Source organism: Dama dama, chromosome 5 (genome assembly GCF_033118175.1).
Source record: "Dama dama isolate Ldn47 chromosome 5, ASM3311817v1, whole genome shotgun sequence".
Classification (NCBI taxonomy): Eukaryota; Metazoa; Chordata; class Mammalia; order Artiodactyla; family Cervidae; genus Dama; species Dama dama.
The window spans coordinates 115,447,660-115,461,179 of NC_083685.1; the positions used below are offsets into that span (position 1 = coordinate 115,447,660).

A 13,520-nucleotide genomic window follows, 5' to 3' on the forward strand; every position below is an offset into this window, starting at 1 on the left:
AAAATATATATATCATGTTGGAACAAATATAACATAATAATGTAGGATGTTAATAACTAGGGAAACTGGCAATGGGGTATCTTCTGTTCTATCTTTGCAATTTTTCTGTAAATCTAATAATTCAATTTATAAAGTAAGAACAAGTTTACCAAGTTATTTTGTGCCTTAGAGGTGCTTAAAGTACGGTTGCTGAAATTCCTCAGTTCTTTTAACATAAAACGTCTTTGGAAGTTCTATGCTAAAACAGGTATATGTGTAAATATATAATATATATATGCAGATTTTAAGTTGCTAACTTTTTTGTCACTGCTGTGAAAGTGTTTGAAGATAGTTTAAACAAACTTACCCAAACAATATACTTGCCAAGAAAGCAAGTGATACCTAAGAGATTTTCAGAGTTCTCCTCAAATTTGTTCTTGCTACTAAGGATTTAGAATGAATTATTTTTACATAGAGAGTGAAAGGTGTGACTTGACAGAAGGTGTCACTTTACAAGCAACATTTCAGATAGGTGACAGAGACTTTTTTGAATAATGACAAGAAACCACATGTAAAATTCTAGAACAGAGAGCATCTGAGTAGATGCTAAAAGTTGGAATAGGATTAGATGGAGTCAAAGAGAGCTGCAAAGTGGGTGAAAGTTGGTTAACTGATAAAACAGTGCACCTGCATGAATTAAAAGGTGTTAATGAGTTAACTTGTTAGACCTTCCAACTAAGGCAGTCAGAAGAGGCTTCTTCCACCTTTCCTCTCTCCATCCAAAAAATTTAACATGGATAATGCGGATGATCACAGTGGCAGGCTGCGGATGGACTGGGGGAGGGGTGTTTGGGGGGCAAGTGCTTGAGGCACCATCACACCCATAGATAGGCTCCTGTGCTTTGGCAGTCAAGGCTGGTGGGTAATAAGACCCAGCAGACAAAACCAAAACCGCCATGAGATACCACTTCATATTTACTAAGATGGCTATAATTTAAAAAATGGAAAATAACAAGTGCTGGTGAGGATGTGGAGAAATTGGACCTCTTGTTTATTGCAGGTAGGAGTATAAAATGATGCAGCAGGTGTGGCAAACAGTGTGGTGGTTTTCTAAAAAAAATTGCACGTAGAACTACCACACGATCCAGCAATTTCACTCCTAAGGATATATCCAAAAGGATCGAAACAAGGAACTAGAACAGATATTTGTACACCAATGTTCATAGCAGCATTATTCAAACTAGCCAAAAGGCTGGAACAATCCAAGTGTCCATCAATGGATGAACGGATAAACAAAAGATGGTATATACATATGATGAAATGTTATTCAACCAGGAAAGGAAGTGACACTGTGATAGATGCTACATGGATGGACCCTGAAAATATTATGCTTTGTGAAATAAGCTAGATATAAAAGGACAAATGTTGTACAGTTTTATCGGGTATCTAGAAGAGGCAAATTCATAGAGACAGAAAGTAGATAGAGGCTTCCAGGGGTTGGGAGGGAGGGAGAGATATTGCCTAATAGGTACAGAGTTTTGTTGGGGAAGATGAAAAAGTTTTAGATATAGATAGTGGTGATGGTTACACAGCATGGTGAATGTATTTAATGCCACTGAATTGTGGTTAAAGTGATAGATGTGAAGTTGTGATTTTATACCAATAAAAGAATCTCAGCTCACACACACACGATAAGACCCAGCAGACAGTCTGCATGATGATTCTTCACCATGTCCAAAGCCTGCTTGAGGGAGTTGGCAGGTTTTCCCAAGCTTCAGGACCGGAAGCTTCTTTAGAATCAGTCCTTCTTTGGCTGGATCAGTGCAGCCGAAGTGTGGGTGTCCAGGGATGGCATTCCAGCAGAGGGTTCGAGATGTCTGATCTCAAAGTGTACTAAAACACCACTTGCCTCTTTTTATCTTTGGGGTCTGCTTCGTGCAGAACCAGTTCCCTGTCCTCTACCTCCAAGGCTCCCAACCCCCACCCCTACTCCCCTGCCAGGCAGCGTGGCTTTTGCAGACTCCATCAGAGGTCCCCTGGCTTTGGATTCTGATTGGCCAGTTTTCCTGTAAATAGTGATGACTGACATTTCAGGTATAACTCAATGTTGGGCAGGACTTGGAGACACAGCCCAATGTCCGGTTAGAAGTAGGTCCTGTGTCTCCCCTGAGCTAATTTCTCTGCAGAGGAAGCAGTTCGATTTCTGAGTGTTTTCCCAGATGTTTACTTGTCATGAATTCATGGCAATGATCTCCCATGAACCTCTCCCGTAAGGAAAGACAAAGCCCCAAGTTTACTTGTGGCTTAGCTCTCTGGCGTCTGCTGCCCATTTGTCAATATCAGAGCCTTTGTCTCAGTTGGAACCACAAGCTAATTAAAAGGCAATTTCTCTGCTTGCCCCAAAACGGGTAAACATCACGTGCCTCTTTCCTGATGACCCTGGTGTGGGGGCCCAGCTGTGGGGTGGGGGTGGGGTTGGTCCCCTTTGTGGTTTTATCACAAGACCACAGTCCATCTATCTGGGGTCCATACTGGATGATTTCGGCTCCAGAAGACACTATTCCCCAGTTCCTCTGAGGTCGAAATTGGGGTGGAGCGAGGCAGCCATTCTGAGGGGTTCATTGTGTATGTTCCAGAGTCTCCCCTGCAGACCCCGGCCGATGATGGATCTGAGGAACCAGGCTCTGAAACTTCTGATGCTAAGAGTACTCCGACGGCGGAAGGTGGGGTCCCCCTCCTCTCACGGCTTCATTCAAACAGCTCGTCCATGCTCCAACCTGCGCTTAGCCACGCTTTGAGCTCACACGTGCCAGCTCATACGTGCCACCCTTCCTAGCTGCACTTGCCGCTGCCTCTGGCTGAGAGATATGCCTGCTCAGTGCTTTGCGGATGGGGCTTGGGCCCCAAATGTTGTGGGAGCCTTGCGCTGTCTTCATGCCTTGCTCGCTAGTGCCAGGGAGGGGCAGCTTCGTCATGCGTGAGCTTTGAGGCAGCCACAGTTGAACAGGCTGTGATCTGTGGCAGAGCAGGGCCTGATCTCAGCTCCACAAAGCCCCTGCTCCTTGTCGATTGTCCTCTCTACACTTCTCCCATGAGCCACCAGGTCCCCGAGCAGTGGTTTGCTTCAGGAAAGGGCAGGTCAGAACACATCTCCAAGCTCACCCTTTGGGACTGCTCTTGGTTTAGTATCCTTCATTTCCTGAGCTGGGCCTGGGCCTCTGGGCTTTGGCCATGGTGTTAGCTCCAGCCCATCTTTTCTAACCTGTCCTCTGTAGACACTTGGTATCTAGGTTATTATTATAAAGCTTCTGATGTATTTCCTGAGGTGTTCCTTGGACCATCTTCTCTTGCTTCCCATCTGTATCAGTCAAGACTATGTTTGAGGAACTTCCCTGATGGTCCAGTTGTAAAAATTCTGCCTGGCAATGCAGGGGACATGGATTCGATCCCTGGTCCGGGAAGATCCCATGTAGGACAACTAAGCCTGTGTGCCACAAGTACTGAAGCCCCCATGCTTCAGGGCCCATGAGCCACAACAAGAGAAGCTACCATAATGAGAAGCCCGTGCACTGCAATTAGAGAGTAGCCTTGGCTCACAGCAACTAGAAAAAGCCCTCATCCATCAAGGAAGACCCAGTACAGCCAAAAAAAAAAAAAAGACTATGTTTGATCACAAGTAACAGAAAACCCAACTAACTGTGGCATATATATGAAGAGGTTTATTTGTCTCACGTAATAAAACATCTGGACTCGAGTAGCAGCTCCTCAATGTCATCATTGCTCTTCTGTCTTTATCTTCTGCCATCTTTTATGGCTGGATTATGGCCTCACGGTTACAGAATGACTGCTGCACCTCCAGGCATCACATCTACCTTCAAAGCAAGGAGAAAGTAGCAAAGCAAAGCGACCAAAAGAGCCCGGAAACCAAATATATTCCCTTTTTATTACGAAAGCAAGAGTTTTTCCCCACCTGCCAACTTCCATTTATGTCCCACTGGCTGGAACTGGGTTTTCTGATGCCCTCTTGCTGTAAGGGAGGCTAAAACATTGAGAATGGTGCCTTTCAGCTTCCTTCATAGGAAAAATCAAGGGAGAGGGGCGTTGTGAATGGCTTTTGAGTAACTAGTCTGCAGAGTATGCCCCTCCATCTCTCTGTCCTCTCCAAGGTTCCAGCACTTCCCTGGGCCCTGCCCATGACTTTGGTGAGAACCTGGCCCCAGGATCTCCCCAGGCGTCCACCTTTGGATGAATTCAGAAAGTGGCTGTCAGGTTCCTTGCCAATTGATGGTATAAGGATATAGTGGATGTGGCCACTCCCCTCCCTGCCCTCCCCGCCACCTCCAAGGTTCTCAGCCTACTAGTGAAGAGAAAACCAGACCAAATGCTCCTTGCTTTCCTTCTTAGAGCCAGTGATGCAAGACCTAGCCTGCTGATCCCGTTCAGACAGTTTTACAGGTTGCCTAGTGCCCTGAGAAAGTCCCGAAGCACTCGTGCCAGACTTTAGGCCAGCCTTCCAAGTCTACCTTATTCTGGAAGAATCTTCCCACCACATCTTGCTACATTCTGGACCCTGTCCAAGTGAGGGTCCCAAGAGCTTCAGCTCTCATGGCTTGGGGAATGGCGGGGAGCTGTTGGGGTGGAGCTCTGCCAGGCTGCTCCTGAGACAACCACAATAAAAAGGGCTCCAATTGACAAACCTGACTCAGGCTCTTGGAAAGCGTTTAAAGCTGACACCTCCTCCTGTTTGCCCAGAACGGTTTGGTAGTATGCCAGTGCATTGCTCAGAGAGGAATGCCGATCTGGAAGTGTTCACCTTGATGAGAGACCAACTCCTGGTGGTGAATCTTTCCCTCTGGCCTTTGCTCTGAAGGTGGATCCATCTGTAGGCCTGTTGTCAAGCACCTAACCTCAGACAGAGCCGGCCTCTTCATTGCCACCCAGGGGAGTCTGTGCTTTATAACCAAGGGTCATGGGCTCCAGCAGACAGGGGAATCGATGTTGTTCAGTCACTCAGTTGTGTCTGACTCTCTGTGACCCCACGGACTGCAGCACGCCAGGCTTCCCTGTCCTTCATCTCCTAGAGCTTGCTCAGACTCATGTCCATTGAGTCGATGATGCCATCCAACCATCTCATCCTTCTCCTCCTGCCTTCAATCTTTCCCAGCATCAGAGTCTTTTCTAATGAGTCGACTCTTTGCATCAGGTGGACAAAGTATTGGAGCTTCAGTTTCAGCATCAGTCCTTCCAATGAATATTCAGGGTTGATTTCCTTTAGGATTGACTGGTTTGATCTCCTTGCTGTCCAAAGGACCCTCAAGAGTCTTCTCCAACACCACAGTTCAGAAGCATCAGTTCTTTGGTGCTCAGCCTTCTTTATGGTCCAACTCTACATCCATACATGACTACTGAAGGATTAGAACTGGAAGAAAACTTGGAGGTCAAGGCACCTCCCATTTTGCAGATGAGGAAACTGAGACCCTAAGAGAACAAAGGACTTTCCCAAAGCCGGTCTCCCAGCAGAACCATAGCCTCCAGCTCTGACTGCAGAGTTTGCCTTCTCCTGTTCTGCACTGCTGTAAGGATCAAACATCTGTGACCAGTCACCTGATTTTCAACGTTTCTTCCTTAAAAATACTGGCAACCATCCCCAGCAGTCCTTTTTGCTGCAGTGTTTAGAGGTGGGCTGTTCTGGCTTTCCTGGTAGAGGGCCCGGTTGTCTCATAAGCGGTTGCCTCTTGGACAGAGTATTCATGTTTTCCTGGGGAGATTTCAAGCAGGAGCATGGCTCTGGGCCCTGCTCTATGGGGTTGCTTTTTTGCATGCGGCTGAGTTCCCTTCCTGCCTCCCCATTCCTGCACCTTTTCATCCCCAAAGAGCACAAGGTGAGGGGCGTGGCATGGCCCATCCCAGCCCCTAAGGTGGTTTCCACTCTTGGTGGTTTCCAGATGTGACAGCACCCTTAGTGGATGAGGGAGCCCCCGGCGAGCAGGCAGCCGCTCAGGCCCCCACGGAGACCCCAGAAGGAACCACAGGTGAGGGTGACTCCCGGGGCCCAACTGTAGGATGGGAGCATGTGGGGTTCGCCCGTCTCCAAATGAGGTGGGGATGCGGGTGGATGCCAGCCTCCCAAAATCTCGGGTTGTTCTGAGCTTGATGCCCTGTTGCCTCCATGGCTGCCTGCCCGTCTCCTGGAGGATAGAGAACCTTCTGGATTCCTTCCAGCCTCTCCTCTCCTTGTCTTAAGCTCCGGAGAGTTCTTGGAGGCAGGCTGGCGGCCGAGGTCAGTCCACGGTCCTGCTGGGACTCCGCCCAGCGACAGGGTCACTTCCTAGGGGGTCAACAGCTCCCTGGGGGGAGCACCTGAGTATGTCACAGCATCCGGATGGCCCACCCACGTCTTTGGAGGATCGTAACTGGATAACCCCCCAGGAACGCAGTGATGCCCTCTAGCATCCAATTTTAGGACGATCTTTTCAAACATATCAGCGTGGGACAGACGTGACGAGACTGTCCTGTCAACATCGATGATGGGGAACAGCCCAGACGGGGCACTGACCAGAAATAGCACTGAACTCAGGACCGCCAGAGTCACCGTGAGCTGCCCAGGCCCTTAGGAAGCAGCGAGCAGAGCCCGGAGCTCTGGCTGTCACTTCCTTCACGTCCACCTCCCTGGGCTACGCATGACTCCAGCCATTGGCTTGGTGATGGGGATGGTGCTCAGCAAGAAATGCAGGACGAGCTCTGGATGGTGTTTCAGCAGCAGTGGAGAGTGGGGAAATGTCCCCCGGCAGGAGTTCTTTTCCTTCCTGAAGATGGGGCTCAGTGGCAGCTGTTTGGGAAGTCTGCAGCCTTGTCCCCAGCCGTTTGGGTTAAGGATGCCGGGCAGGAGCCAAGCAGCGCCACCCGCTCCTCCAAGTAGCTTCTGCTCTGCAAGTTGCTCTCCAGAGATGAATGGAGGGGGATGTTCTGGATGCTGACAGGTCTCGTCCTTGACAGTGAAGGTCGTTTGAAGGCCATGGAACCAACGACTCGTGGGATGAGATCACGGGTAGCTTGACTTTTGTCTCTCGCTGTCCCTTTATAACTTTTCAGTGGGTGAAGCTCTTCTTCTGCCTGGGACAAAAACTCTAGGGAACTCTTGACTTTCCATCACTCCTGGGTTATCAAGTGTTTTAGTCTCCACCGACACACAACCCAGGCTGCAAATGCTGATGAGAATGTGCAGTCTGGGATGTCCCTGGTGATCAGTGGCTAAGAAACCCCCCTGCCAATGCAGGGGACACAGTTCGACCCCTGGTCTGGGAAGATTCCCACGTGCCTCGGAGCAACTAAGCCCATGCCCTGTGCTCTAGAGCCGCAACTGCTGAGCCCGTTGCCCTGCAGCACCAGGAGCCATCACAATGAGAAGCCCAAGCTCCACAATGAGAGAGTAGCCCCCCGCCCTCGCCACAACTAGAGAAAACCTGCATGCGGCAACGAAGACCCAGAGCAGCCAAAAAATAACCAATTAATTTTTAAAACAGGAGTCTCCAGTCAGGGTAACACTCAAAGCTGCAGGTCCTCCTCTCTGGGACTGGACAGGGACAAGAACTGGGAGAGGGACGGGGAAGTTGTTCCTGCATTGGGGCTGCTGTGAGCTGGCTCCATGCAGTTTCTGCAGGTGTTGCAAGTTGAGTCTTTCCCTGTGGGGTTTTTTCAATTCTTCCAAATGCTTCTCTCTCACGCCATCCCCATCGTCCTCCTGAAGTTGCCTCCCTCTGCTCTCGATTCCAGCAGACGTTCCTCTTTCTTGGGTCCCTTGGGGTCTGAAGATCCGTCTCATCTCTCCTCTGCCAAAGTTGGCTTGTTCACATCGGTGGCCCTGCTGGGCATGGCCTGAGGCGCCCCCTCCAATGTGACTGCCCTGTGCCCACCACAGGTCCACGGGGAACATGGGTGTTCCTTGTCTGAACAAACCACGCATATGCAGACAGCCCACGGACTTTGCTTCGCCACAAACACAGGGCCAGCCTGCCTGTCCTCCTTGAGTTTTCCCAGGTGGAGTTCTGACAGCCATCCACCATGTCCCTAACCCTAGGGGACACACACCACCTGTCTCCACCTGGTGCCCTGAAACCCTTTCAGAGGGACTGAGATGGGAGGTGGACAGGGAGCCACCATCCCACCTGCCCTAAGCTGCTCTCTCTAAAGAAATCCTTCTAAAAAATTCTCTTCCCCTCCACCCTTTTACATCCTGAATGAAGTTCAGTGAGGTTTTAGAGTTTAGGGGACATTTTTTCGGCTGGTGGCTTTAACAATGTGTACCTTAGTTTCGGGCTTCCCTATTGGCTCAAACGGTAAAGAATCTGCCTGCAATGTGGGGAGACCCAGGTTCAGTTCCTGGGTTGGGAAGATCCCCTGGAGAAGGCAATGGTTACCCACTGCAGTATTTTTGCCTGGAGAATTCCATGGACAGAAGAGCCTGGTGGGTTACAGTCTATGGGGTCGCAAATAGTCAGACACGACTGAGCAGCTAACACGCCTTAGTCGAGCACCTCACTTGGGCGTGTGTCTTTGTTGTATCTTGGTTCTCCTGTGAAACTTCCCATTTGAGGTCCATTTGGGAGTGCAGTGTGGCCATCCCCCTACTGGTGTCCCTGCCTTGCAGGGTGAGCCTGGAGCCCTCTTGGGGCTCCAGGGAGGCAGAGAAGCCATATAGGCTGGTGATGGCCCAACCACTGGCTCATACCCTCCCTCTCTCTGGCTTCTCTGAGCATCTCTCTTGCTGGGATCAAGGGGTGTCAGAGATACCAGCAGCCCGCAGTCTCTAATTTGCATCAGGACCAGGGTATCATGACACCGCGTTGGTATGTGAAAGCAATGGGCTTCCCAGAGCCATGGCAGTGACGTCATCAGCACGCCCCCTTGTGTCCTGTCTTCAGGACTCCATTCCATGTAGCTGGATTTGCTGACTTGCTGTCTCCCTGGACCTTTCTTCTATAACCTTGTCAGAAACTCAGACCAAATCTATGCTCAGAGCAGTGCTTCGCTGACAGACATCTTTTGTCAAGTGACATGGAGCTATCACCATTAGACCTCACGGGCTGTGTACAGCATCAGCGTGTAGGACACCCAGAGGTGTTCCTGCCTAGGAACTGCTTTTAGGGAAGCTGCCCGAGCCCACTGCCAGCCCCCTGCCCCTCATCACAGCGGCCCTGGGCCAGCCAGTGGGCTGGGTGTCTTATCAGGCCGTCATACATCTGTCCAGCGACCCAGAGAGTCTTTCCTTTGCCTCCTCCATGTTCTCTATGGTGGGCCTGCATGGCAAGTGGGGCTAACTTGGCATTTCTGATTTAGTTGTAGAGCCTGTGTCATCGCAGGTCTGGGAGGAAACTGGTGGCCCAACCAGGTGGGCATTTCAGGCTGGTGGCCTCCCTGTCCCTGTCCATCAGGGCATGTTGGCCCTCCTGGGGTGTGGGGTCACACCCATGTCAGTGTGTGGCCAACTTGCCCTAGAGGGTCTTTCTTCTGGACAGTCATACCCTTTGTCCTGCAGCGATATCCCCATTTCTTCATGATGCAGAAATTGGCGTTGTATGAAAGCTTACCGACTTTGGTACCATTGATGGCGTGATCAGGAGTTTGTCTCAGTCTTTTTTTGTTCGGGAGAGACAGTGGGCTCCTTAAGTGGGAGCCCAAGATACCCCCAAAACTGCTCACTGACACTGCCACACACCCCCCCTTTAATCAGATGGCACCTATTCTTAGCAGACAGTTGAAGGGGTTTGCCCAGTAGTTTGGAGGAAAGAAACTGAACCTCTAGGGGACTCCTACCATGTACCAGACACTTTGATGAACGCATGCACACAGTTTCGTATGAGCCCTCACTGCTCTCCTACAAGACAGGCTGGTGTTATCACTTTGGGGTTCTAGAGTTGGAAACTAAAGCTCAGAGAGGCTAAGTCATGGTGGCACCTGAGCTGGAACCCCAGCCGGACTCCACAGCCCACACACCTAGTCCTTCCTGTACCTTCGGCTCCCCCAGGAGCTCTGGCGGGGCTGGGAGGGCGGCCTCCACCAGGACACAGCTCCACAGCAGTGGCTGAGCAGCAGAGGGCTTCTCCAACCTCACCTGTCCTGTCTTTGTCGCGCGGGGGACTGAGGACCCAGGGCCCACTGCGGGGAAGGTCTTTCCTCCAGGACTGTGTTGCCTGAAGGTGTGTGGGCGTGGGGTGGGGGGAGTGTTTCGTGGACTGTTTTCATCCACATCCCCAGCGGTCAGGTTTGCAGAAAGAGCCAGAGGTCCAGCGCTTCAGAAACCTGTTGGGAGGGGTAGGGAGCTCTGTGTCTAGCAAACAATAACTGTGTCTGCTTTTTATCCTCTTCATTTGCTGACTCACAAACCAGCTGAAGAAGCAGGCATTGGCGACACCTCCAGCCTGGAAGACCAAGCTGCTGGACACGCGACCCAAGGTCAGTGGACTAGTGTTGCCTGCCATGCATGACGTGGGGAGTTGGGAAGAGGGGGTGGCAACACTTAAATGGACCGTACCCCGAGACGAGAATTTGGACCTGGACCTTATTTCCAGGGTCCAGATCTTTAGGAGCTGGTTTTTCATCGAAGGAGGGATATTCAGGCAGAGAAAGAGCTCTAGCTCTTTCTAGTCATTTCTGAGTCCTTCCCAGTGTATTTGTTGTTCTGAAAGAAGTTGGCCTTTGCCAGCTTGGGGACTCGAGCATCAGTGACCAACAGAAACACAAATGTGTCTGATGAGTCATTCTCCCTGTAGGCGGCCCTCTGGCCCATCCCAGGAGCAAAGCCTCAACTCTGTCGCCACCAAACTATTTCCTCTGTGCAGCCTTCAAGTTTTATTGTGATTTTTGTCTCAGGGACCAAAATTACTGTGCTCAAGAAAAACAACTTCGTATTATCACTGAGCATAAATGTTTTTAAGAACTTAAATTGTAAATCCTAGAGATTCCTTATCTTTGGAAATGGAGACCTCCAATACAACCCCGCTGAGTTTTATTTTCTGTCATTGGCTGCATAAATGAACTTGAGAGTCCGCTGTATAATGTGGAAGCTTTTAGACTGTAAGAGAGCTGGGAAGTCACTGGTCTTTTCCGCACAAAGTGATTTGGGATTTGTTCGGTGTTTAGCGCTGCCACTGGGCCATCTGGCTTTAGGGAGACTCTGGGCCCTGAAGAAATGTCTCCCTGAGGGTGCTTTGAAGCCTAACTACACGTTTCTGTCTCCCAGGGCTCCCTGGCCCACAGTGCGCTGGTGTCTCTCGTCTCACACAGCATGGAAAGACGTGTTTTCATTCTTAGGTTTACAAAGAGCTTCAAAGAAATATTAGAAGCGATAATCATTATAAACGGGGAATCTCAGTCTATGTGTTAAATAACTAGAATCTTGCCTCCTATTTCTTTTAGGTCATGATTTCTAGCTTTTAGGTAAAATGAGAGGTTTTTATAACCTCTGGAAATGACCATCTATTTCCATAAAAAGAAGTGAATTTGAGTTTTTCTTACAAATTTTTATTGTAGGCTATGTCACAATGTCCCTGAAAGATATTCCATGGAGCAAAAAGATCAGGCCAACAGCTTTGCCAGAAACTTTACTTTGGGGCTAACTGAATTTTTAACTTTCCCAGCACTGGCTTAGTATCATACAGCTATATAGACCAACACCAGGTAGCATCTGCAATGGAACATTGGCACCAAATCTGTGAACATGTGGCAGTTTCTACCTCTGTGCTCCCCAGGCCAGTGTTTAATGTCTCCTCTGGAGCTGCTGATCCAAATGGCCAAGCCCAGCTCCCTCCAGTGGGGCCTTGGGAAATCCAGACACCCTGGCGATCCACAAACATGTTTCATTGCCACAGACCTGCAGTCTGCTTTGTGCTAAAGCAATCAGATTTAGGAAGAACTATGGACACAGAAGCATAGCTGTTCCCTTTTCCTTGTTTTCCGGCGGCAGAAGGAAAACCTCTGGCAGCCTGTGTTCATGAAGGACTAGGAGAGCAAAGATGTTTCAGGATGGAGCTGCGAGGGGCCGAGAGGAGCAGGGTGTGGGGAGGGCCCTGCCCACCACACCCTGCTCACGCCAGGAGTGGACCTTTCTTCTGGGAGTGTCACCAGGACCAGGCCTCCCAGGGAGCATGGGGACACAATTCATCTGCACTCCTGAGGCCACCCACCTGTGTTTCCCCAAATCTTGCTTACCTCGGACCCACCCCCTGTGATTACTATCTTTAGTATTGGCTTGAAAAATACTGGATATTTTTCACGATATCCATATGATAGTATGAAAGAATCCAAACGAACTTTTTGGCCAACTCAGTAGCTACTGAGCACTTTTCAGTCTTCTGGGAGCTGAATAGAATGTTCTCCCAGCCCAGCTCCTTCCTCCAGGAGAGTAATAGCATGATGGCATGTTCCTCACACACACACACACATGCTGTACTATCCTATACTGATAACTTTTCAGGGTATGTTTAATATGCAGGTTTGGGGCCCTGGCCTCTTTTTCAGTGAGGGTCTTTTAAAGCCTTTCGGTGTAACAGTACCATCCACATCACAAGCAATTTCTAGGGAGCTCTGGGAGGAAAGATTTTTCCAGAAAGTGCTGGAGACCTGGCCTGATGAGAGGTGTAGGGACCAGCAGCTGCTGCCACTTCCGGTCTGTTGAGCAGTGGGTTGGGAAGACGTTGGGGTGAGGAGGCATTTGCTCAGGTTGCCTCCTGCCAGCTGGTTTCTTGCATCTCCGTCATTTGGTCTGTTCATCCCCAAGACTCACCAAGGACCCCAGAGAGTCTCCTGCAGACCCCGAGGAAGGCAGAAATCAGCTCGTTTCCCTGATGACATCATGTGTCAATCTGGCCACATGGCAGGCTCTGGGGCTATGCTAGGAACACAAGATAACTGAGACCATGAGCTCGAGACCCTGGCACAGGGGTGGGACGTGAGAGAGCTGGCCTCTTCATAAGGGGCTGCCGGGCAGCTCCACAGACTCCGACTAGAGTTGGGACCAGAGGGACCATCATGTGTTAGCCATGTGTGTGGACCCCTGTGTTCTCCCACCTCCCACCCCTCCCCTCATCCAGCCTCTCTCTCTTCCAAGACCCTCAATCCTTAGAGGAGAGCTGCAAAGTTGTCCTGGAACTAGGTAGGATGTTTGAAGAGTTGGGAGTTAGAAAAAAATACAGGATATTAGGAGAACCAACAGAAAAAAAGTCTCCTGTCCTCAATACACAGATATTTTAAGGAGGGACTCACGTGAATGTGGGACTTCCCTGGTGGCTCAGATGGTTAAGAATCTGCCTGCAATGCAGGAGACCCAGGTTTGATCCCTGGGTCAGGAAGATCCCTTGGAGAAGGAAATGGCTACCCATTCCAGTATTCTTGTCTGGAGAATTCCATGGACAGAGGAGCCTGGTAGGCTACAGTCCATGGGGTCACAAAAAGTCAGACACGATTGAGCGACTAACACTTCACGTGAATGCGGCATGAATGAAGCAGAAAAAAAGGGAAGTGTGCCCTCCATCCACTGGGCTGGC

The 13,520-nt window shown here is 50.0% G+C and overlaps 1 protein-coding gene across 3 annotated transcripts in view; it reads left to right on the forward strand.

Moving 5' to 3' along the window:
- Positions 1 to 13,520, forward strand: part of MAPT (microtubule associated protein tau) — a 119,708-nt gene that overhangs the window by 68,302 nt on the left and 37,886 nt on the right. For all 3 annotated transcript variants that reach the window (XM_061144285.1, XM_061144286.1, XM_061144287.1), the window contains exons 3-5: positions 2,616 to 2,702; positions 5,925 to 6,011; positions 10,366 to 10,431. In XM_061144285.1, the coding sequence (XP_061000268.1) occupies positions 2,616 to 2,702; positions 5,925 to 6,011; positions 10,366 to 10,431 (240 nt within the window). The remainder of the gene's footprint in view (positions 1 to 2,615; positions 2,703 to 5,924; positions 6,012 to 10,365; positions 10,432 to 13,520) is intronic.